The sequence below is a fragment of the Lactuca virosa genome, chromosome 9 (assembly GCF_052849685.1).
Source record: "Lactuca virosa cultivar CGN04683 chromosome 9, Lactuca_virosa_CGN04683_v6, whole genome shotgun sequence".
Classification (NCBI taxonomy): Eukaryota; Viridiplantae; Streptophyta; class Magnoliopsida; order Asterales; family Asteraceae; genus Lactuca; species Lactuca virosa.
Window position 1 is genome coordinate 131,661,449 of NC_136434.1, and position 26,019 is coordinate 131,687,467.

The following is a 26,019-nucleotide window of genomic DNA, read 5'->3' on the forward strand; positions in this document are numbered from 1 at the left end:
CAAAACACAATATCGGTAGACCTCTGACGCTCGCACTGACCGGTCGTCCGCAATCTCGACCACCAAAGGGAAATCCAGCATGCCCGAAGACTCAGGAAACTTCTTGCTAAGCGCAAGAGAGACAAACGATCGGGTAGCACCCGAATCAAACAATACTTGGACTGGGATACCGTTCACATGGAACGATCCTAAACAAAGCACATACATAACATATCAAAATCACAGCAACATAACATAAAAGCATAAGAAAGAAATTGTACTCGTCACCACATCGGGTGCAGCGCGTGCCTCCTCGACTGTCAACTGAAATGCTCGGCTCCGCACCACTGGAGCCTCTACCTTGGCCTTCCGGCCATCCGTCACCCGTGCCGACGTTGGGGTCGGCGTCGCCGCTGGCGCTGCTGCTGTCGCTGCTGTCAATCTAGGGCAATTGGCCTTTTTATGGCCCCTCTAATTGCAATGAAAGCAAATCAGGTCTGATATCTGAACCGTAGGAGCAGGGGCAGTACAATCCCTTCCAAAATGTCCAATCTGGCCGCACTTATAGCAGTCGGAACCCGACCCAGTGCGGCAAACTCCCTCATGTGACCGACCGCACTTTCCACAACGGTCCCGCCCCTGCTTGCCCTTCGACCTCGCGTCGAATCCCTTGGGTTTCTTCCCCAAAACCCTTGCAACCTGCGCAGTCTCTGACTTCCTCTTCCTGAGGTGCTCTAAATCAATCTCCCTCTCCCGCGCCCTGGCAATCATGGACTCCAGGGTCGGGCAGGCTGAATAGCTGACATGCTCCCGGATATCAGCCATCAACATATCATGCTAGAGGATCTTCCGCATCTCCTCATCCCCCGTATACTGGGGTACCAATAATGCTCTCTCTCGGAACTTGGCGGTGATCTCCGCCACAGTCTCCGTAGTCTGTCTCATATCCAAAAACTCCCTGGCCAGCTGTTGAAGCTCCACAGCTGGTGCAAACTCAGCCCTGAATCTGGTCACGAAATCTGACCAAGTCATAGCCTCGACGGTTGGGGCTCCCAACGAATCACCAACTAACTCCGACCAATCTCTGGCTCTATCCCTCAGACATCCCGCAGCAAAGCGGACCTTCGATCCTTCCGGGTAGAAGCTCGTCAACTGCGCAGACTCAACGTCTGCGATCCATCTCCTGGCAGCAATGGGGTCCTTCACCCCGTGGAAATCCGGCGCACCACTCCCTCGGAAGTCCTTGAAGGACAGTGTGCGCGTACCCGTATGGCTAGATGCCAAATCACAATGCCCGAAGGCGATCCTCCATCAGCTCAATAATCCCCTCCTTGATCGACCCGAAGATGACCGGGGTCGCCTCAAGGATACCTCTCGTGATCTCAGACGCGATGAACTCGCGTAGCCCGTCATTAACCTGCCCGGATCCTACACCCGAGCCTTATCCTGATCCTGAACCCGATCCTCCTGCTCCATGTTGCGTGATCGCCATACTGAAAATACACACATAACGTCAGGATCATACATACCCCCGAGAGGTCTCACGCACTCTCCAAGTTTCCTGGTTCCATCTCGGCCCTCCTTGACTCGAGTACAGATCCTCTGCTTTCAGTAGTACGGGCCCATACTACCTTCCACATCTATTCGTACTTTCTTCAAGGATTGCTTCAACTTCACCAATTCCCTTTACCGATACCCTTTCCTACTAATCTCGTCCTAGGCTTTCCTAGGCACTCTCCGACCTACTCTCCGCCATCAGCTGCACTAGGAGTCCCTACTTCCCTTCCCTAACTAGCTTGTGAATACTGTTACATATCCGCTCACTAGTTAGTTAAGGTTAGCCAGGACCCCTTAAGCACAAAGCAAGCAGCATTCGTGCATCGAGTAACCACATCAGGCATAACCTAATCAGGCTATCCTACCGCTGACTAAACAGTCCTAGCATACAGTTCATACAACAGGCATTCAAGGCATCCTCTAGATCCTTAGCCCTACTCTAGCATGCAGTTCTCAGAATCATATATCAGGCATACAAGGCATCCTTCTAGACCCCTAGCCCTAATCTAGCATGCAGTTCTCAGAATCATGAATCATACACATAACATAACAAGTATGGGTATCTTGGGGAAAACTTACTTGAGCTCGGCCGGTCGCACGCATCACACACCTTGTCTTTTCTCAAAATTTCTTAACTTAAAATTTTGGAAACTGTTTTACTTAAAAAGATCTTTTAGTCCCTCGGTTTGAATCCAGAAACCCCCAAGGGTGTGTCCGAATCCCTCAAATCAGGGCTCTGATACCAACTTGTAACAACCCAAAAATCGAGGCCAAAAATTTCATTTTTAAATTAAATAATTCATAACATAATTTACCAAACACTGCCAATGTCATATCAATTTAAAAAAACCATAACAACGTGTCTGAAAACCATACCATCGGAAGTAATAAAAATCAGAGTACAATCCCAGAAAACTCCATGCGGAAATCATGTGTGTGATGCGCTGCTACACCGCCGGCTCCTTCCCCTTTGACGAAGAGGTACTTGAAACCACAACCAAAAACTGTAAGCACAAAGTTTAGTGAGCTCCCCATCATACCGCATACCATATAATATCGTCGGTATCTTTCAACCGGTAACTACCATCGGTATCTTTCGACCGGTATCCGCCATCGGTATCTTTCAATCGGTAACTGTCATCGGTATCTTTCAACCGGTAACTACCATCGGTATCTTTCAACCGGTAACTGGGGACTATTTCACTCCCTACCACTAGCATACAATAGCAACGTATAAACATACAGTCAGGCATATCGGGGTACTGACCTACCCATTAGTCCTAACGACCTATGCTAGGGAAAGACTATTCCCTGTCACTCCCACTAACACAGCGTCCATATTACGCAAGCATATCTCATGACCAAGTCACATAACCAAACCAAGATAATTATCACAAAGACAATTACCTACTAAATCTCCCTGTTGGTGGGTCGGCATTGTGGCCTTAGACCCACCCCTACTGGAAGGTAACTCACCTCGATGTCGTGTAGCGTCTGAACTGCCCCCGACGTGAAGGTCGGCTCCCCTCGACTCCTCAATCCCTACACGACAATCCTCAAGTCATCAAACAGAACATATGACCCTAACCAGGGTCAATACCATAACCAGACAAAGTCAACCTTGGTCAAAGTCAACATCCAGTTGACCTGACTTGCCGATTTGGCCCGCCAACTCGCCGAGTCCATACTCCACTAATCCGATACAACCCCTACTCCGCTCGTCGAGTCTAGCAAGAACTCGACGGGTTCTTCTTCCTCCAAACTATCGGGACCATCTTCATCCGACTCGTCGAGTTCTTCCTTGAACTCGGCGAGTTCATCTCCCTCATAAGAACATGTCCAGTCTATGACTCGCCAAGTTGTAGAACAACTCGTCGAGTCCATCTTCAAGGGTTGGGAGATTGCCTTGGACTCGCCGAGTCTGTTCATACACTCGTCGAGTCCCATGGTTCTCAGGTCCTTTTTCGCGTCTAAACATCTACGGGACTTCCCTCCCTAACAGCTGGTCCATTCGCAGAATGGATTTGGTGGTCATTACGCCTCGACTCGCCGAGTCCCAAGAACAACTCGGCGAGTCTATCCTTGACCATTTCTATACAGTCGATTTAAATGGGTCTTAACACATCAAAACCATAGATCTGGCCTCCTAATGTCCATTTTATACGTAAAGTTCCAAACTTGGTGCACATGCATGGGGTTTTTAGCTCAAAAATCCATAAAAGGTGCTCTAAAATGTGCATGGGGCTCTCATGGCCATAGAGTTGGCACCTTTATTCCATGAGACCCCTCCAATAACTCAGATCTGAAAGTAGAACTCCATGAATCACTTCACAAATCCGGAAATGGCTTAGAAAGCCCTAAATGCACCCAAAATCTAAGCCCTAAAGATGAACAACCAAAAGAAATACCAAAACAGGGGGCATTTACCTTGATTGAGCTGAAGATGGAATAAGATCTCTGGATCTACAAGCCCCAACTCGAATTCCCAAGCTTCCCCCTTCCTTCCAAGCTTCACAACCACCCAAAAGCACCAAAAATGGCCTTAGATCACTCAAAGCGGCTAGGGTTTCGATAAGAGGTGTTCTGGGAGCATAAGGGACAATGGAGGCTGCAATAAGGCGTTTAAATAGGGTGCAAACCCTCGGATTTAGGGTTTCCCTCAAACAGCACCTACTCGCTAAGTCAGTCTCCCGATTTGTCGAGTAGGTCACTTAAAATGTCCGCGGATCACGACCCTACTCGACGAGTTAGGCCACCAACTCGTCGAGTCCCAGAGAAAATACAGAAATGTTTTAAATTAAATATGTACCGGGAATCAGGTGTTACAATTATGGATAAAGTTGGAAACTTTATCCATCTAAACATCATGTTGATTCAAATCTGAAGGTTGGAGAATTAGACTTAATGGATTATGTTGAGCAAGATGCATTCTTCGCCCTTTTGAGACTTAAAGACTTTATCTTGATTGTTTGGACCATCCTTGGAACATCGTGTTTTGAGGTAATTTCATTTTTGACCCTAATATTGATATTTATTGCATTTTGGTCCTTATAATGTAAGACTTGTGGATGAGAGGGGCTGTTATTGCCACTTTCGGATTGTTGGGGCGGAGCCACGTACGCTGGGTGTACGCTTTGTGTACGTAGGGTGTACGTGGTGATGTTCCAAACCCTAATATTTAGGGTTTGGACCCTATTTATTCATCATTAACTCCTAACCTTGGCTCCTTCCATCAGCATCCATCCTTTCGAACGTCCTTGCAACCCTAATCCACCTTGTTAATCATTTCTAAGCTTGTGTGTGTTTTGTGCCTTTGAAGAAGAAGGAAGGAAGTAGAGACCATCTTGGAGGAGTGAAGAACTTTAGATCCAGAAACTAACCATCATTTGGCATCACTTGAAAATATAAAGTTATGAACTTGGTGAAGTTTCATTTAGACATTTAGAAGGGTCTTAAGTCATAAAGATGTAGTATCGGCGGTTAGTTTCACTCCATGCATTGCTTAGAATGTCATAATGCATTAAGATGTTGAGTTAATTACTTAATGGACATGCAAACTCATAAAGTTGGAAACTTTATGACTCCTGGCAGTATTTTGGCCTTGGATCTGAAAGATGGACGTGAGAACTTAAGTCATTAAGCTCTTAATGGAGATTTAAGAGGCATGGGCGTATGCCATGCGTACCTGGAGTACGAAGCGCATACGAGGTCAACCATCCCCACTACGGTCAAGGCTTGGGTATGCCCATCGTACCTTCGAAGTACGCCCCGCATAAGCATTTTGTGTCAAATCGGCTGAGTTGATGTGACTGGTTTGACTCGGCTGGGTTGACTCAGATGAGTTGTTAGCTTTGACCAATTTTTAAGGTTAATTTAGGAAATTATGATAATTTTATTAACGGAAAATGTTTAGACATTTAGGACTTGGGTGGAGCTGGTATTCGTGATCAGAGTATTGATCAGTTTTCTTCGTCGGGTTGTGAGGTGAGTCTTCCTCACTGTACTTACGGGTCGAAGGCACCAAGTCCGTCCCAGTGGATTGTATATCCTGTTACATGATAGTATGTTGTGATGCTTTAGAGATATGTTAGATCGGTATCCTGGTAAATATGATGTTAGCATGTGGTAGTGATTTGTGAATCTACATGTTTGTCTGATGCTTGGTTATATGTTTATTTGTTATGTATATGTCGACATGTTATGGTTGGTTGGGTTGAGGCGGTCTTTCTTTATGGTAAAGGACAAGATACCCAGGGCGGTCCGGATAGGTTGTAGGCCCCACAAGGTGGTCCAGTCAGACCGAAGGCCCGACGAGCGGTCCGGATAGGTTGTAGGCCCTTCAAGGCGGTCTAGTCATGCTAAAGGCTCGGGAGCGGTCCAGAAAGGTTGTAGGCCCTGCGAGGCGGTCTAGTTAGGTTGAAGGCTCGATTAATCATGTTGTTGTTTGATATGTTGTATGTGGTGGTAGTTTGGGGGAACTCACTAAGCTTTGGCTTAGGGTTTTTAGTTGTTGTTTCAAGTACTTCTGATGATCACGGGAAGGCAAAGGCGTGACCGTACATATCCTCTGCTTATGGCTTTATGATTTTTGGATATGGATAAACAATTTAGAAACAATTATTTAGCAAACATTTTATGATTATTGGTTGTTTTTAAAAAGTTTAAATTTGTTGTGATTTTTGGGATGTTACAAGTTGGTATCATAGTCTTGGTTTGAGTGAATTGGAGGAACATCCGTGTGAATCCAGTCTCAAACTAAGGAAACGAAAAGGTTTAAACAAATGATTTTCAAAATTGTTTTCAAAATAATCAAGAGTGGATACGATGTGTATGATCAGCCAGAGCCAGTAAGTAGACCCCAAATTACCACACTGTTATTTGATATTGTAATATGTTAGAACAACATGCTAGTGATAGAATAGGGATCTTCAGGAATCGCATAATAGAATTTCCTGATTATATGATGTCTGACAGCCTAGGGTTTTCCTTATATGAAATTGACATCATTATGGTAGTTGCTTAGTGTATGCATCAAATTGCACATAACTAAGATTTTATAGCCTGTGAATGTTTGATTTAGCCTTATTTCCTATTCCTTGTTTGGTTGTGGGCTTAGGGCAAAATCAAGTATTCGACTGTCTATAGGATCCAACGTTATGTATGATTAGCATACACGAGTGCTATAGGGTTGGTGAAAGTTTCATGGATGAGTTATGTGGGGTCAGCCGACCACTCGAGGAATGTCTAGCCTTTCTCTAAGAAGTGAGAATATGGTATATGTGTATTTCCGTGAGCATGGTTGGGGTGATTGTGATGATCCACTGAGACAAATACAGGTAGGTGCGGAAGGTAGTATGGGCCCCTATTACTGGAAGCACAGGACCCGTACGCTTAACAGGGAAGTCACAACCCCTAGGGTTTCGTTGGGAGTTGGTTCCCACGGTATGATATGTGTTTATCTGATATTTCTGTAACAACGTAAATTTTCAAAACAATTTTTCCATTTCAAATATAATAACAATTCATATGTAATATCAAAATCCATGTATCAACATCATCTCGATAAACAAATCCCAAGATCTCAATGTAAATAAAACTCCATCTGTGTGTACGGTCATGCCGGCGCCTTCCCGCGATCCTCACTGGTACCTGAAACACATAACACACAACACGGTAAGCAAAAATGCTTAGTGAGTTCCCCAAAATACCACATACAACACATACGCCACTCGAGGCTACAGTACGACCCTCCGGTCGATGTGTCTTAGCGGGACCCTCCAGTCCTGTAGCTCGTTGGACCCTCTGGTCCGGTCATAACTCGTTGGACCCTTCGGTCCGGTCTGTATCGTTGGACCCTTCGGTCCGATCTATATCGTTGGACCCTCCGGGCCGGTCTATACAACACATAGCATACACATATCACAATGCACATAATCTCATACATACACATAGCACACAAGACCCTCCGGTCTACACATAGATACCACTCTAGGTAATGTATAGTGAGAAGACTCATCTCGGGTAACTCGGATAATCTCGCACACGAATATACTGATCTAGCCCCCGCCTAATCACATAAACAATATCCTCAAATAAATAATGGCTCTCAAAGGCTAGATTAAATCCCTTTCTACAATCCCACAGAAGGGTAAAAGACCATTTTACCCCTCCTTGACCCAAAAGTCCAAATGTTGACTAAAACCCAAAAAGTCAACGAAAGTCAACAGGGGCAGTACGCAGCGCGTACCAGCTCTTGTACGCGGGGCATACTCCGGCGATCCAGAATCGGGGTCTCAAACCCTTACGCTGCGCGTACTGAGATTTACGCCCAACGTAAGTCTCAGTTTCATGCTCTTATGGATTTTTTGGTCTTAAACGGTTAATACATAAACTCAAACTCCAGATCTGACTTTTCTCAGGTCACTTAATCCATAAAGTTGAAACCTTTAAGCCTTTGCATGGCTGTAAAGGTCACTAATCACTTTGACACCTTTCCTCTTTCCTCATAAAGCCTTTATTTCATGCATGACTTAATATTCATGTCCAAGATTGAATTTTTATGAACCCACAACTCATATTACTCTGAAATATGGCAGATCTAAGCTTATGGAGACCATTTTCTCATAAAGTCTCCACCTTGGGACCAAAAACCCTAAAAATTGGTCCATGAAGCACAAATCAAAAATAACAAGGAAAGCTTTGAGCTTTTTACCTCCAAGTGAAGCTCCTCCCTCTGTAGAACTCAGATCCAAGCTTGTACTCCAACTTCTAGCCTCCACAAGAACCTCCTCTTCTTCTTCACTAGCACACAAAGGCACTTTCTAGCTCAAAAACACTCACACACTAGCTTTAGAACGATAATAATGCTCTCCTAGGGTTTCTCTCTGAGGGATGGTGGCTGGGGACAAGACCATATCATTCCTTTTATAGCCCTCAAGCCACAATTAGGGTTTTGCATCTGGACCAGCTACGCCCAGCGTAACCCTGGGTACGCCCAGCGTAGTTAGGCGAGTCCGCGTCCAAAATAAGCGCATGAGTACGCGCAGCGTACTCTTCAGTACGCCCAGCGTACTCAATTGCCATATTTTTCCTTTAGGGGCTAAATTTGACAACTTGATAAAGAAGAAGGGTTTAAGAGATGCACCTGAATTTCGGACTGTTACAATTCTCCCCCACTAGAACCAGACTTTGCCCTCGAAGTCTCACGCCGCGAACAACTCCGGATGCTGCTCCCGCATCTCCAACTCCGGCTCCCAAGTCAGCTCGGACCCTCTCCGATGCTGCCACTGGACCTGAACTAGTGGAACTTCCTTATTCCTCAGAACCTTGATCTTCCGATCCACTATTGCGATTGGTCTCTCAACATAATTCAGGCTCGCATCCACCTGAATACCCTCCAGCGGTACAACTGTCGTCTCGTCGGCAATACACTTCCTCAACTGAGACACGTGGAAGGTATCATGTATCTGGCTCAACTCCGCAGGTAGCTCCAAACGGTACGCTACCCTGCCCACCCTAGCGGTCACCTTGAAAGGACCAATGTACCGGGGTCCCAGCTTGCCCCTCTTCCGGAATCGGATCACTCCCTTCCAAGGAGATACCTTAAGGAGTACGAAGTCTCCCACCTGGAACTCGAGCTCGGACCGCCGCCTATCCGCATAAATCTTCTAGCGACTCTGAGTTGTTAACAACCTCTGTCTGACCTACTGTATCTGCTCTGTCGTCTGAAGCACTATCTCAGTGCTGCCATCACTCGCTGCCCTACCTCTCCCCAGCAGATGGGAGTCTGACACCTCCTCCCATACAACAACTCGAAGGGAGGCATACCACTACTCGAATGGTGGCTGTTGTTATAGGAAAACTCAGCCAACGGCAAATACGTGTCCCAACTTCCTCCGAAGTCCAACACACATGCTCGAAGCATGTCCTCGAGCGTCTGAATCGTCCGCTCACTCTGTCCGTCAGTCTGTGGGTGGTAAGCGGTACTGAAATGCAGCCTCGTGCCCAACTCCTCATGGAACTTCTTCCAGAACCTGGAAGTGAAATGTACATCTCGATCAGACACAATCGAGATCGGTACTCCATGTCGCGATACCACCTCCCTCACATACAACTCTGCCAGTCTCTCTGCAGAAGAGCTCTCACTGATGGCAAGGAAGTGAGCGCTCTTCGTCAGCCGGTCGACGATCACCCAAATTGCATCGACACCCCTCGTGGTCCTTGGCAATTTGGTGATAAAGTCCATAGAAATCTGTTCCTACTTCCACTGGGGAACCTCAAGTGGCTGCAACTTGCCATGCGGACGCTGGTGCTCGGCTTTGACCCTGCGACAGGTCAAGCACCTCTCAACGAACCACGCAACATCCCTCTTCATACAAGGCCACCAATAGTCTCTCTTCAGGTCCAAATACATCTTAGTGGCCCCGGGATGGATCGAGAACCTCGACCTGTGCACCTCCTCCATCAGAATGCTACGTGCCCCGCCCATAAACGGCACCCAAATCCGACCCTGAAAGGTCATAAGTTCTCGGCTATCGGTAACGAACTCAGATACCTGCCCGATCACCCGCTCTCTCTTGTGGTTCTCCTGTCTCACGGCCTCTGCCTGGGCCTCCCGAATGGTGTCCAACACCGGAGTCATCACCGTCAACCTCATACAAACGTCTTGCATCGTGGCACTCTCCGCCCTACGGCTCAGGGCATCAGCTACAACGTTAGCCTTGCCCGGGTGGTACATGATCTCACAATCATAATCCTTTACCACATCCAACCATCTCCTCTGGCGCATATTCAGGTTGGGCTGATCCATCAAATACTTCAAGCTCTTGTGGTCCGTGTATATGGTACACCGAACCCCATACAAATAGTGACGCCAGATCTTGAGGGCGAACACCACTGCCCCCATCTCCAGATCGTGGGTGGGATACCTCGTCTCATGAGTCTTCAGCTACCTCGATGCGTATGCTATCACGTGCCCTCTCTGCATCAGCACCGCACCCAACCCCGATATCGATGCGTCACAATACACCACAAAATCCTCCATTCCCTCCGGAAGGGCTAGCACTGGGGCTTCGCATAATCTCTGGCGAAGTGTCTCGAATGAGGCTTGCTGCTCAGGACCCCAACTAAAAGCCACGCCCTTCCGGGTCAACCTGGTGATAGGAACGACAATCTTGGAGAAATCCTTGATAAATCTCCGATAATAGCCGGCCAGCTCCAGAAAACTCCTGATCTCGGTGGGGGATCTCGGCACCTCCCATCTCATCACTGCCTCAATCTTGGCCGGATCGACCAATATCCCATTCTGGTTGACGAGATGCCCCAAGAACTGGACCTCTCGTAACCAGAAATCGCACTTGGAGAATTTGGCGTAAAGCCTCTCCGATCTCAGAACTCCGAGGATCTCCCTCAAATGCTCCTCATGCTGCTCTCTGGATCTCGAATACACCAATATATCATCGATGAACACGATCACCGAACGATCCAACATCGGCTTGCACACCCTGTTCATGAGATCCATGAACGCCGCCGGTGCATTGGTGAGCCCAAAAGGCATCACCACGAACTCATAATGCCCATAACGAGTCATGAACGCCGTCTTCTGGATATCCTCATCCCGCACTCTCATCTGATGATATCCAGACCTCAAATCGATCTTGGAGAACCAAGATGCTCCCTGCAACTGATCGAACAGATCATCGATCCTAGGCAAGGGGTAACGGTTCTTGACCGTCAACTTGTTCAACTCCCGGTAATCAATGCACATCCGGTGTGAACCATCCTTTTTCTTGACAAAAAGGATCGGCGCTCCCCACGACGAGCTACTCGGTCGAATAAACCCCTTCCCCAGCAGCTTCTGAAGCTGTGAGGATAACTTCTGCATCTCTGGCGGCGCAAGGAGATAAGGTTCCTTGGCAATAGGCGCCGCTCCCAGAACTAAATCAATGTGAAACTCCACTTGCCTCTCGGGAGGCACACCCGACAACTCCTCGGGGAAAACGTCCGGGAACTCTCGCACTATCGGTACATCATCAACCGAACTCGGCCTCTCCGCGGCCACTCGTGTGTCCATCACATAGGCCACAAACCCACTACAGCCCTGCTGTAGACTCTGCCTTGCTCTAGCAGCCGAACAGAACGCTGACCCAGAAGGGGTACCCTCGCCGTACACCGTAAGAACTCCCCCACTAGGGTCTCGTATGGTCACCAGCTGTCACTCGCAGTCGATAACCGCTCCAAATCTGCTCAACCAGTCCATGCCCACGATGACACAGACATCCCTCATCGCAATCGGGACCAGATCAATCGGGAACTCGACACCGAAGATCTCGAGTACACATCCTCGAATCACATTAGTGACATACACCGCTCGCTCGTCAGCTATGGAAACTCGTAGAGGTCGACTCAACGCCTCCCAACGGATACTGATGTGCTAACTAAAGGCTAACGACACAAAAGATCGACTCGCACCCGAGTCAAATAACACCAAAGCAGGTACAAAACTCACAAGAAAAATACCTACGTATATCATAATATAAGCAAAATATCTCAGACTCAAAATAAATAGATGAATGGATACATACCAGCCACAACATCGGGCGTTGCGCGGACCTCCTCCGCTGTCAACTGGAAGGCTCTCCCGCGAGCCTTTGGTGCCTCGGCCTTCACTGGCCGGGTCTCGGTAGCTCTAGCAACAGGTGCAGATCCCTGCGCTGATCCCTGCAGCAGTTGTGGGCACTCGGCCTTCCGATGGCCGGTCTGGTTGCAATGAAAGCAAACCGAGAATCCCTTGGGGAAATCCCTCACAAAATGCCCCTCCTTCCCACACTTGTAGCATACCCCAGCTATGCGCACCCCCTCATGGCTCTTGCCGCACTTCCCACAAGTGCGGCCCTTCGGACCCCCAGACCTCGAATCAGCAGGCTTTGCCCGCTTGGCTGCCGGCTGAGCCTGTGTCGGTCGTCTGTCCCTCCTCTGAGAGTCGGCCTCCTCCCTGACCTGAGTCTCCAACTCAATCTCCCTCTTCCGGGCATTTTCCTGGAGCTCAGCAAATGTCCGGAATGACGAGTTCGCCATGAACTCACGAATATCCCTCCTCGGTATGCTCAAGTACCGGCTCATATGTGTCTGCTCAGTAGACACGTGCTCAGGGCAAAACAACGCCTTCTCATGAAACATCCTCGTAATCACTGTTACAGACTCAGTTCCCTTCTTGAGGGACAAGAACTCCTGGGCTATACGTTCCCTCTCCACGGGGGGAACATACTCATCTCGAAACATCGCGGTGAACCTCTCCCAGGTCACCGCAGTAAGCTCTGCAGTAGTGAAGTCCGCCGTCACAAACTTCCACCAGTCCTTCACCCCCAAGCGAAGCTGGTTCAGTGCAAACCGAACCCTCAGATGCTCCGGACACGAGCAGGTGTAGAAGCATCCCTCGATATCAAAATCCATCTCATCGCAGCAATCGGATCCTGCGTCCCATCAAACTCCGGTGGCTTCGTGTTGCTGAACTCCCAGTACAGCAACGAGTCACCCCCCTGAGGTCTAGCAGCAGCCACAGCCGCAGTAGCTGCAGCAGCCACAGCCTCAGTAACCGCTGCATATCTCTCGTCAAACATCTCAATCAAGGTGGTCTTGATAGACCCAAACATCTCCGATATCTCTGCGCGGATAGCCGCAACCACCTCATCGTGGATCATCTAACGAAGCTCCTCGTCACTCACGCCGCTCATCTCTGGTCTGTGGCGTGTCCCAACCATGATGTCTCTAAAATACAACATAGAAATATCAGAGACTCGCTCGAGTATACTCGCACTCGATAACTCAACCCTACTTGTTCCTTAGTACCCTAAGGATTCTTACTTGGACTGTGCACTGATCCGGTGTTTTCAGTAGTACGTGCCCTATACTACCTTTCACACCGCATCAGCATTCATTCCAAGTCCTCCTCCTAGGATCCTAGATCACAAGTACTCTATATCTCGCTAAGCATAGGCTACCCTCCAGCAGACCTCTCGTAAGCTCCTCGCTGCTACCTACTCACTCTCAAGCATCTCATAGTAGCAGTAATCTCCTAGGCTAAGGCATCACAAATCAGGCCACTCTAGTCCTAATATGAATACCTTGCCTACTCTATAACACATCATATCATATCTCATAACACATAATGTAAGGGTATTTTGGGAAATCACCGTTCGGGCGTTGGCTGATCGTACACACTGCTCTGATCTGCTCGTTTCAAAACCTTTTACTCTTTTAGAAAAATTGTTTTATTGTGAAAAAATTCTCAAATCCTCAGTTTGAGTTCAGATACGCCTGAAGGTGCATCCGAATCCCTCAAACCAAGGCTCTGATACCAACTTGTAACAACGTAAATTTTCAAAACAATTTTTCCATTTCAAATAAAATAAAAATTCATATGTAATATCAAAATCCATGTATCAACATCATCTCGATAAAAAAATCCCAAGATCTCAATGTAAATAAAACTCCATCTGTGTGTATGGTCATGTCGGCCCCTTCCCGCGATCCTCACTGGTACCTGAAACACATAACACACAACACGGTAAGCAAAAATGCTTAGTGAGTTCCCCAAAATACCACATACAACACATACGCCACTCGAGGCTACAGTACGACCCTCCGGTCGATGTGTCTTAGCGGGACCCTCCAGTCCCGTAGCTCGTTGGACCCTCTGGTCCGGTCATAGCTCGTTGGACCCTTCGGTCCGGTCTGTATCGTTGGACCCTTCGGTCCGGTCTATATCGTTGGACCCTCCGGGCCGGTCTATACAACACATAGCATACACATATCACAATGCACATAATCTCATACATACACATAGCACACAAGACCCTCCGGTCTACACATAGATACCACTCTAGGTAATGTATAGTGAGAAGACTCATCTCGGGTAACTCGGATAATCTCGCACACGAATATACTGATCTAGCCCCCGCCTAATCACATAAACAATATCCTCAAATAAATAATGGCTCTCAAAGGCTAGATTAAATCCCTTTCTACAATCCCATAGAAGGGTAAAAGACCATTTTACCCCTCCGTGACCCAAAAGTCCAAATGTTGACTAAAACCCTAAAAGTCAACGAAAGTCAACAGGGGCAGTACGCTGCGCGTACCAGCTCTTGTATGCGGGGCGTACTCCGGCGATCCAGAATCAGGGTCTCAAACCCTTACGTTGCGCGTACTGAGATTTACGCCCAGCGTAAGTCTCAGTTTCATGCTCTTATGGATTTTTTGGTCTTAAACGGTTAAGACATAAACTCAAACTCCAAATCTGACTTTTCTAAGGTCACTTAATCCATAAAGTTGAAACCTTTAAGCCTTTGCATGGTTGTAAAGGTCACTAATCACTTTGACACCTTTCCTCTTTCCTCATAAAGCCTTTATTTCATGCATGACTTAATATTCACGTCCAAGATTGGATTTTTATGAACCCACAACTCATATTACTCTAAAATATGGCAGATCTAAGCTCATGGAGACCATTTGCTCATAAAGTCTCCACCTTTGGACCAAAAACCCTAAAAATTGGTCCATGAAGCACAAATCAAAAATAACAAGGAAAGCTTTGAGCTTTTTACCTCCAAGTGAAGCTCCTCCCTCTGTAGAACTCAGATCCAAGCTTGTACTCCAACTTCTAGCCTCCACAAGAACCTCCTCTTCTTCTTCACTAACACACCAAGGCACTTTCTAGCTCAAAAACACTCACACACTAGCTTTAGAACGATAATAATGCTCTCCTAGGGTTTCTCTCTGAGGGATGGTGGCTGGGGACAAGACCATATCATTCCTTTTATAGCCCTCAAGCCACAATTAGGGTTTTGCATCTGGGCCAGCTACGCCCAGCGTAACCCTGGGTACGCCCAGCGTAGCTAGGCGAGTCCGCATCCAAAATAAGCGCATGAGTAAGCGCAGCGTACTCTTCAGTACGCCCAGCGTACTCAATTGCCATATTTTTCCTTGTGGGGGCTAAATTTGACAACTTGATAAAGAAGAAGGGTTTAAGAGATGCACCTGAATTTCGGACTATTACAATTTCCCTGGTTTATTTTCAGTATGGTGGTTATGAGGCGATTTGAGCTGGGACAGGTGACCTTGATGGGTCGGGATTGACTGAGGATCGGGCTAGGGAGATCATTCAGGATGAGGTTGTTTCTATTGTCTGGGAGCAGATATCGGAGCTGTTTGGGTCTATCAATACCGTTATGATGTAGTTGTTTGACGACTAGTATGCTGCACTTTCAGAGACTGTTGTTGCTGTCGCCACCACAGCCATTACTGTCGCAGGAATTGGCGTTGGGAGGGCCTTCCAGTACCGGGACTTCGACAATACGAAGCCACTTTTATTTAACGGAGTTCATGATCCGATCATATCCATGAGGTGGTTGTCTAACGTCGAGGGATGTCTCTTAACGTTGTAACATCCCGATTTCCAGGAATGAAATTTTTGGGATTTTAAATAATTTCATAACACCTACTCGACGAGTTGGAGGCCTCAACTCATCGTGTAGAAACTAATAAGGTCGCGTGGTTTTGGAACCAACTCGACGAGTTGAGGTTGTTCATGAAAACCCTAATTTTTAGGGTTTGCACCCTATTTAAAGGACCTTAAGTCCCCTCGCCAGCCTCCCTTACCACATTATTGTCCAGAGAAACCCTAGCTCGAGCCTTATACCTTATCGTGTGTGTGTGAGAGAGAGAGAGAGAGAGAGAGAGCCTTGGAGAGTGATTTTGGTGTGGTTGTGAAGGAACTTGGAGCTTGAAGAGGTTGGAGTGATGGGAGAAGCTATAGATCCGACATTTACACTGTGTTAGCAACCATTTGGAGGTAAAAAGTCTTTACCTTGGCTTTCAATTTCTTAGATCTTATCCTATGAAAGTTTAGTGTCTTTTAGCCCATTTTGGATCCACTTTTGGAATATGAGCATGATTCGAAGTTGTAACTTCAGATCTGGACACCTCCAGGCCCCTTAGGCGTAAAGACTCAAGCTTTATCAAGTTTTGGCCATCCTCCATGCCCTAAACCTCTTATTAAGCTTAGTTTTAGTGTTTTAATCCCTTTGATGCCTTGCATGCACGTAAACTTAGCAACTTTACGTGGTATCTCAATCCTAAGAGGCTAGATCTGTAGTTTGGGGCCTTGGATTCGACTGGAAAGGGCTGAACACGTTAAGATGGGAAGAACTCGACGAGTTGCTTAGCTAACTCGACGAGTTGGATAGGTTTTACCCGCCTTCTGGATACTGAGTGAACTCGGCGAGTAGGTGAGATAACTCGACGAGTTGATTAGGGTTTTCCCGGTCTTCTGAACACTAAAGAACTCGACGAGTTACTCGGGTAACTCAGCGAGTTGTCTCGAGTTTTTCATGACCTTCTGATATATGAATTAACTCGACGAGTCAGTAGATGAACTCGACAAGTTGGGTCAACATGGACTGTTGACCTTGACCGTTGACTTTGACTTTGACCATGGTTGACCAAGTTTGACTTATGGGGGTATTTTGGTAATTTGGGATTCTAATGGAATCAGTCATATGGTGGTTACAAGCAGTTGAGTTTGGAGCTGTGATTTGGGATTCGATTTGTTGGTTCAGCACTACTTGAAAATGTGAGTTTTCCTCACTATACTAACAGGGTCGAAGGCACCAATGTCGCCCCTTTTGGATTGTTATCCTGATTATCGCATGATGATATGCTTAGTGATCTGTTAGATCTGTATCCTGGTATATAGGATCTGATGGGTTTTAGTATACTACAACGTCCTATGGTGCACATACAACCCTAAATGCTTTGGATCTATGTTTTCTCTAATTATACATGCAATATTGTTTCCAAAGCATTAAGCCTACAACTAGCATGGAAATTACATAATCAACATAAAAGAGAGTTACAGAATTACCTCTTTGTTGTAGCTTGTAGGACTTCTTGAGTTTGGCCTTTAAGAACTTAGTGCCCCAAGTGTTGCACCTCAAATGAAATCCTAACACACCTAGAACAAAGGAGACTTTTGAGAGAGTATTTCTTGCACCAAAATCGGCTCATGGAACTCCAAGGATCACTAGTGTGTCATTTTGGATGCTAAGGGGCTTCTTATATAGTGTGGCAAGATTAGGGTTACACCATGTAAACCCTAATGTGTATGACCTTCCATATTCCTTAGGCTCCATGGGTTTAAACCCCCATGGATCATCCATGGGTTGTAATATTGGTTTAGCCCAACCTAAAGAATCATGGATCATTGACCCACACCATAAGAATGAATGATTTACCAAACCAATCCCCTTAAATTTAATTAGTCTCTTTTGATCACAAAATTAATTCCAAATTATTTCTTGATCAATACTAACTAAATCATATGATGTAACATCCGGATTCCTAGGTATCTTATTTTATGCATTTATATTGAGTTTTGGAGAGGGACTCGGCGAGTAGGCGCCTAGACTCGCCGAGTAGGATCGCGCATGGTTGGACTGATTTAGTGACGGACTCCGCGAGTCCATACGTGGACTCGGCGAGTCCACGCTGTTTAATGAAACCCTAATTCTCGAGGCCTGAGCCCTATTTAAGGACCTTTATAGCCCCCATTTGCGGCTATCAGACCCCTGAGAAACCCTAGAAATCAGAGAGAAGGCTTGTGGTGCAAGAGGAAGGCTAGTTCATCACTCTAAGTGTGATATTGCAAGAAAGAAGGAAGGAGGACAAACAAGGAAGGTTGAGGAGCTCAGATCTATCATCCATTTCATCAGAGGAGGCTACTAGAGGTACTAATCTGTGCTCAAACTCGTGTATTTGGTGTTCTAGTTGAATCTAGGGTTTTCTTGTGCCTTCTTTGGCTTGGATTCAAAGTATGTGAGGTCCCAAGGTGGAGTTCTTCCTAGATCTGGACCTTAAGAGGTCCAGAGAGTCCTATCCATATTGCTTTTTGCTATTCCATTAGAGATATGGCCCTAGGTTGCCATTTTAGGGGTTATTTCACCCAAAGAAGCTTTATGGTCATTGCATGGGTGTAAAGGTCGGACCTTTACGTGATTATAGTGGTTGGGAAGGCCAGATCTATGGATTAGAGGAACAGATCTGACCTCAGAAGGTCATTTGAGTGTGAGCATGGAATGAACTCGCCGAGTCCATGAGCGGACTCGACGAGTTGAGTCGGGTTGCCCCGCGACTCGCGATCTGTGATGACCCGTGGAGTATAGGGTTGACCCAGTGAGTCAAGAAAGGACCAGGGGCGAAGAGGGCAGGCGTGTACTCGCCAAGTCACCTTAGTGCACTCGGCGAGTCGGGTCAAGAGTGGTCGTTGACTTTCGTTGACTTTTAGGGTTTCGGTCAACAGTTGGACTTTTGAGTCAAGGAGGGGTAAAATGGCCTTTTACCCTTCTGAGGGATCGTAGAAGGGGGTTTAATCTATCCTTTGAGAGCCCTTACTTATTGAGGATACTTTGTATGTGATTAGGCGGGGACTAGATCAGTAGATTCGTGTGCGAGATCATCCGAGATACCCGAGGTGAGTCTTCTCGCTATACTTTACCTTGAGTGGTAATAGAGCTATGTGATAGAGTATTTTGTATGTTATGTATGTGATGTGTTGCACTGCATTATTTCTATGTGACATATGCTGTGTGTATTTCAGAGTTACAGAGTTAGAGCCGTAAGGTTCACAGAGTTAGAACCGTAAGGTTCACAGTGTTAGGACCAGAGGGTCCACAGAGTTAGGACCAGAGGGTCCATAGAGTTAGGACCGGAAGGTCCACAGAGTTATAGCATCGAGTGGCTAGTATGTGTTATTTGTGGTATTTTGGGGAACTCACTAAGCATTTATGCTTACAGTGTTATGTTATGTGTTTCAGGTACCAGTGAGGATCGCGGGAAGGCGTCGGCATGATCCGTACACACACGAGGAGCTTTTTATATTTATGATCTTAGGATACGCTTTATGGAATGTTATGTGAAACAATGAGATTTTTATAATGTTGTGAATGAAAGTATGTTTTAAAATGTGAAAAACTGTTTTGAAAAATTTTGTCGTTACAAGTTGGTATCAGAGCCTTGGTTTGAGGGATTCGGATGTATCTTCGGATGTATTTGAACTCAAACTGAGGATTTGAGAAAGTTTTTCATAAAATCAACAATTTTTCTAAAAAGAGTAAAAGGATTGAAAAGAGCATAGCAGAGCAGTGTGTACGATCAGCCAGCGCCCGAACGGTGATTTCCCAAAATACCCTTACATTATGTGCTATGAGATATTATGTGATATGCTATGCATGCTAGTGAAACATCCCAAAAATACCAGCTAAAAATTTCATTTTTAAATTAGGTTAATACATAAAAACATCGTTACAAAACATTCATAATATTAATTCATGTCTGAAAACCGGTAACATCATAGTAAAATATTCAGAGTACATCCCAGAAATCCATAGTGCGGAAACAAGAGTGTGTGTGATATGCCGCTACCGCGCCGGCTCCTTTCCCCTAGCTGAAGAGGTACCTGAAACAAAACTGTAAACTGTAAGCACGAAGCTTAGTGAGTTCCCCCATCGTACCACATACCATACAATCACATAACATACAGATACTGTCAGGCATATCTGGGTGCCCGACCTACCCCTTCGGTCCTTTCGACCGGTAACCCTCCGGCTATAAATCTGTAATCATGGATTAGGTACTCATAAATACCCCTTAGGTCAAATGACTGGTCAAAGTCAACTTCTTGGTCAAAGTCAACTCTCTGATTGACTGGACTCGCCGAGTCCATATAGCGACTCGCCGAGTCCTTCTACGTCTAGCCCGACTCTGACTCATCGGGTCCCTGTTCCCACTCACTGAGTCAGCCTGACTCGCTAAACGGGGACAACTAACAAACCCGCGACTGGACTCGCCGAGTCCAAGGGGGGACTCGCCGAGTCCGACGAACAGATCTCACAATTCGCTCCAATCTTCCATCAGAACATCAACCTTGGAGATTTGGAGATTCTGGGACTATAGCTACACGTTAAATTGCTAATTCCACGTGCGACTACGAAGGGTTGGACCTCCTACACTTAAACCCTTCTTATCCTAGTGACAGTTCATATGACTCGCCGAGTTTGAAGAACACTCGCCGAGTTCAAGCCTATATTCAAGGGACTCGCCGAGTTTGAAGAACGACTCGCCGAGTACCAGGCAATCTTCATAGAACTCGCCGAGTTGTTCATCCAACTCGTCGAGTCTAAGGCCATCTTCATGGAACTCGCCGAGTACACTTTGGCACTCGCCGAGTTCCCTTCGACTCTTCACCCAATCTGGCCAAATCTGAGACATGCAACTGATCCAACTCATGGGTCTCAGTTCCTAGGGTCTGGTTATCACATATACACACGAAATCTGGGGGTTTTAAGGCTTGAAGATCAACCATTGGGGACAAAAAGGAACTTAAGAGCTAATGAGCAAAGTGAGGGTTTTATTACCTGATTTGATGCCTTCCCCAGAGTAGATTTCGGATCTACCTTCACATCTGGAACACTCCAACTTCCTCCTTCTTCTTCTAAGCTCCAAAACCTTCTTTGAAAGATCAAAATCACTCAAGAACACTAAAGGAGCTAGGGTTGTTCTCTACTGCTCTCTGGGAGGAAAATGGGACGAAATGGGTGTTTTAGAATGGGTAAAATAGGGTGCAAAGTCTGAAAATAGAGTTTCATCCAGACAGGTGGACTCGCTGAGTCCATATGTCGACTCGCCGAGTTCCCAGCTTAAATCCCATGTCCACCTCGCTGCTACTCGGCGAGTCGGGACGCAGACTCGCCGAGTTCATGGCAAAAATTTAAGAAAATACTTAAATAAAATCGTACCAGGAATCCGGTGTTACAGCTAGAGTAGGCTAGGTATTCATGGTTAGGACTAGAGTGGGCCTGATTTGTGATGCCTTAGCCTAGGAGTTATTGCTACAATGAGATACTTCGAGAGTAAGTAGGTAGCAGCGAGGAGCTTATGAGTGGTCTACTGGAGGGTAGCCTGAGTTGAGAGAGATATAGAGTACTTGTGATCCGGGATCCAAGGAGGAGGACTTAGGGTGAATACTGATGCGGTGTGGACGGTAGTATAGGGCCCGTACTACTGAAGACACCGGAGCAGTACGCACTCTAAGTATGAATCCTTTGGGTACCAGGGAACAAGTAGAGTTGAGTTATCGAGTGTGAGTATACTCGAGCGAGTCTCTGATTTCTTTCGTGTTGTATTTCAGAGACATCATGGTTGGGACGCGTCATCACCCAGGAGGCAGTGGTACCAGTGATGAGGAGATCCGCAGATTGATTCATGAGGAGGTGGCTGCGGCCATTCGAGCTGAGATACCAGAGATGTTCGGGTCTATCAAGACCACGTTGATCGAGACTTTTGATGAGCGGTACGCCGCTCTTACTGATGCAGCTGTTGTTGCGGCCACCACAGCCATCGCTGCTGCCAGGCCACAGGGGGGTGACTCATTGCTGTACCGAGAGTTCAGCAACACGAAGCCACCAGAGTTTGATGGGACGCAGGATCCGATTGCTGCGATGAGATGGATTTCTGACATTGAGGGATGCTTCTATACGTGTTCTTGTCCGGAGCATCTGAGAGTTCGGTTCGCGCTGAACTAGCTTCGCTTGGGAGCGAAGGACTGGTGGAAGTTTGTGACAGCGCACTACACACCTGCAGAGTTTGCCGCGGTGACCTGGGAGAGGTTCACCGCTATGTTTCGTGATGAGTACGTTCCCCCGGTGGAAAGGGAACGTTTGGCCCAAGAGTTTTTGACCCTCAAGCAGGGTACCGAGTCTGTTACAGTGATCACCAGGATGTTCCATGAGAGGGCGATGTTATGCCCTGAGCACGTGTCTTCCGAGCAGGCATGCATGAGTCGGTATTTAAGTATTCTGAGGAGAGACATCCGTGAGTTCGTGGCGAACTCGTCGTACCGGACATTTGCCGAGCTTCAGGCAAATGCCCGGAAGAGGGAGATTGAGCTCGAGACTCAGGCCAGGGAGGAGGCGGAGTCTCAAGGGAGGGATCGGCGACCGGCACAGTCCCAGCCGGCAGCCAAGCGGGCCAAGCCCGCCAATTCGAGATCAGGGAACCAGAAGGGTCGCACTTGTGCCAAGTGCGGCAAGGGTCATGAGGGGGTTTGCAGAGCGGGATCTTGCCACAAGTATGGCAAGGAGCGGCATATGGCCAAGGATTGCCCCAAGGGGTTTGCAGGCTGTTTTCACTGCAACCAGACCGGACACCGGAAGGCAGAGTGTCCGCAGTTACGAGGGTCAGCCCAGGGAGCATCACATGGATCTGCTCCTGTTGCCGTTCGAGCTATAGAGAGTCGGCCAGCGAAGGCCGAGGCACCGAAGGCTCGCGGGAGAGCCTTCCAGTTGACAGCGGAGGAGGTCCGCGCAGCGCCCGATGTCGTGGCTGGTATGTACTCCTTCATTTATTTATGTTGAGCTTGAGATGTTATGCTTATATTATGATATGCGTAGGTACTTTTCTTGTGAGTTCTGTACCTGCTTTGGTGTTATTTGACTCAGGTGCGAGTCGATCTTTTGTGTCACTAGCATTTAGCCAGCACATCAGTGCCCAGCGGGAGGCGTTGAGTCGACCTTTACGAGTTTCCATAGCTGACGAGCGAGCAGTGTATGCTACGGATGTGATTCGGGGATGTGTGCTCGAAATCTTCGGTGTTGAGTTTCCGATTGATCTGGTCCCGATAGCGATGAGGGACGTATGTGTTATAGTGGGCATGGATTGGTTGAGCCGTTTTGGGGCTGTTATCGACTGCGAGCGACAGTTGGTGACAATACGAGACCCTAGTGGGGGAGTTCTTACAGTGTACGGCGAGGGTACCCGTTCAGGGTCAGCATTCTGTTCGGCTGCTAGAGCGAGACAGAGTCTACAGTAGGGCTGTAATGGGTTTGTGGCCTATGTGATGGACACACGAGTAGCAGCAGGGAGACCGAGTTCTGTTGATGATGTGCCGATAGTGCGTGAGTTCCCGGACGTTTTTCCCGAGGAGTTGCCGGGTGTGCCTCCCGAGAGGCAAGTGGAGTTTCGCATTGATTTGATCCCGGGAGCGGCACCTATCGCCAAGGCGCCCTATCGCCTTGCGCCGCCAGAGATGCAGGAGTTATCCTCACAGCTTCAGGAGTTGTTGGGGAAGGGGTTTATCAGACCGAGTAGCTCGCCTTGGGGAGCAACGATCCTTTTTGTCAAGAAAAAGGATGGTTCACACCGGATGTGCATTGATTACCGGGAGTTGAACAAGTTGACGGTCAAGAACCGTTACCCATTACCGAGGATAGACGATTTGTTCGATCAGTTGCAGGGAGCGTATTGGTTCTCCAAGATTGATCTGAGGTCGGGATATCATCAGATGAGAGTACGTGATGAGGATATCCAAAAGACGTCATTCAGGACTCGTTATGGGCATTACGAGTTCGTGGTGATGCCCTTTGGGCTCACCAATGCACCGGCGGCGTTCATGGATCTCATGAACAGGGTATGCGGGCCGATGTTGGATCGCTCGGTGATTGTGTTCATCGATGATATAATGGTGTCATAGAGGTCCAGAGAGAAGCATGATGAGCACTTGAGGGAGATCCTCGGAGTTTTGAGATCGGAGAGGCTTTACGCCAAATTCTCCAAGTGTGATTTCTGGTTACGAGAGGTCCAGTTCCTGGGACATCTCGTTAACCAGAATGGGATATTGGTCGATCCGGCCAAGATTGAGGCAGTGATGAGTTGGGAAGTGCCGAGATCTCCCACCGATATCAGGAGTTTTCTAGGATTGGTCGGCTACTATCGGAGATTTATCAGGGATTTCTCCAAGATCGGCGTGCCTCTCACCAGGTTGACCCGGAAGGGCGTGGTTTTCAGTTGGGGCCCGGAGCAGCAGGCCTCATTCGAGACACTTCGCCAGAGATTATGCGAAGCCCCAGTGCTAGCCCTTCCGGAAGGGATGGAGGATTTTGTGGTGTATTGTGACGCATCGATATCAGGGTTGGGTGCGGTGCTGATGCAGAGGGGGCACGTGATTGCATACGCATCGAGGCAGCTGAAGCCTCATGAGGCGAGGTATCCTACGCACGATCTGGAGTTAGGAGCAGTGGTGTTCGCCCTCAAGATCTGGCGTTACTACCTGTATGGGGTTCGGTGTACCATATACACGGACCACAAGAGTTTGAAGTATTTGATGGATCAGCCCAACCTGAACATGCGCCAGAGGAGGTGGTTGGACGTGGTGAAGGATTACGATTGTGAGATCCTGTACCACCCGGGCAAGGCTAACGTTGTAGCTGATGCCCTGAGCCGTAGGGCGGAGAGTGCCCCGATACGAGACGTTTGCTTGAGATTGACAGTGATGACTCCGGTATTAGACACCATTCGGGAGGCCCAGGCAGAGGCCGTGAGACCAGAGAACCGCAAGAGGGAGCGGGTGATTGGGCAGGCACCGAAGTTCGTTACCGATAGACGTGGGCTTATGACCTTTCAGGGTCGGGTTTGGGTGCCGTATACAGGCGGGGCACGTACCGTGTTGATGGAGGAGGCGCACAGATCGAGGTTCTCGATCCATCCCGGGGCCACTAAGATGTACTTGGACCTGAAGAGAGATTACTGGTGGCCCTGCATGAAGAGGGATGTAGCGTGGGTTGTTGAGAGGTGCTTGACCGGGTTAAAGCTGAGCACTAGCGTCCGCACGGTCAGTTGCAGCCACTTGAGGTTCCCCAGTGGAAGTGGGAACATATTTGTATGGATTTCATCACCAAATTGTCGAGGACCGCGAGGGGCGTCGATGCAATTTGGGTGATCGTCAACCGGCCGACGAAGAGCGCGCATTTTCTTGCTATCAGTGAGAGCACTTCTGCCGAGAGGTTGGCAGAGTTGTATGTGAGAGAGGTGGTATCGTGTCATGGAGTACCAATCTCGATCGTGTCTGATCGAGATGTACGTTTCACTTCCAGGTTCTGGAAGAAGTTCCACGAGGAGTTGGGTACGAGGTTGCATTTCAGTACCGCCTACCACCCCCAGACGGACGGGCAGAGTGAGCGGACGATTCAGACGCTCGAGGACATGCTCCGAGCATGTGTGTTGGACTTCGGAGGAAGTTGGGACACGTACCTACCGTTGGCTGAGTTTTCCTACAACAACAGCCATCATTCTAGTATTGGGATGCCTCCCTTCGAGTTGTTGTATGGTAGGAGGTGTCGGACTCCCATTTGTTGGGGTGAGGTAGGGCAGCGTGTGATGGGTAGCACTAAAATAGTGTTGCAGACGACGGAGCAGATACAGCAGGTTAGACAAAGATTACTGACGGCTCAGAGTCGTCAGAAGAGTTATGCGGATCGGCGACGATCTGAGCTGGAGTTCCAGGTAGGAGATTTCGTACTCCTGAAGGTATCTCCTTGGAAAGGAGTGATCCGGTTCAGGAAGAGGGGCAAGTTAGGGCCCCGGTACATCGGTCCA

At 47.7% G+C, this 26,019-nt stretch overlaps 1 protein-coding gene across 3 annotated transcripts in view; it reads left to right on the plus strand.

The window, feature by feature from the left end:
- The window catches only part of LOC145136759 (uncharacterized), a 47,360-nt gene that overhangs the window by 13,168 nt on the left and 8,173 nt on the right, over positions 1 to 26,019 (plus strand). The window contains exon 3 of one of the 3 annotated variants that reach the window (XM_079070873.1): positions 19,407 to 19,528. The exons of the other annotated variants lie outside the window; for them this stretch is intronic. Within the exon in view, the coding sequence (XP_078926999.1) occupies positions 19,407 to 19,508 (102 nt within the window). The 3' untranslated portion in view covers positions 19,509 to 19,528. Of the gene's footprint in view, positions 1 to 19,406; positions 19,529 to 26,019 lie in introns of those variants that run through there. 3 annotated transcript variants of the gene reach the window in all.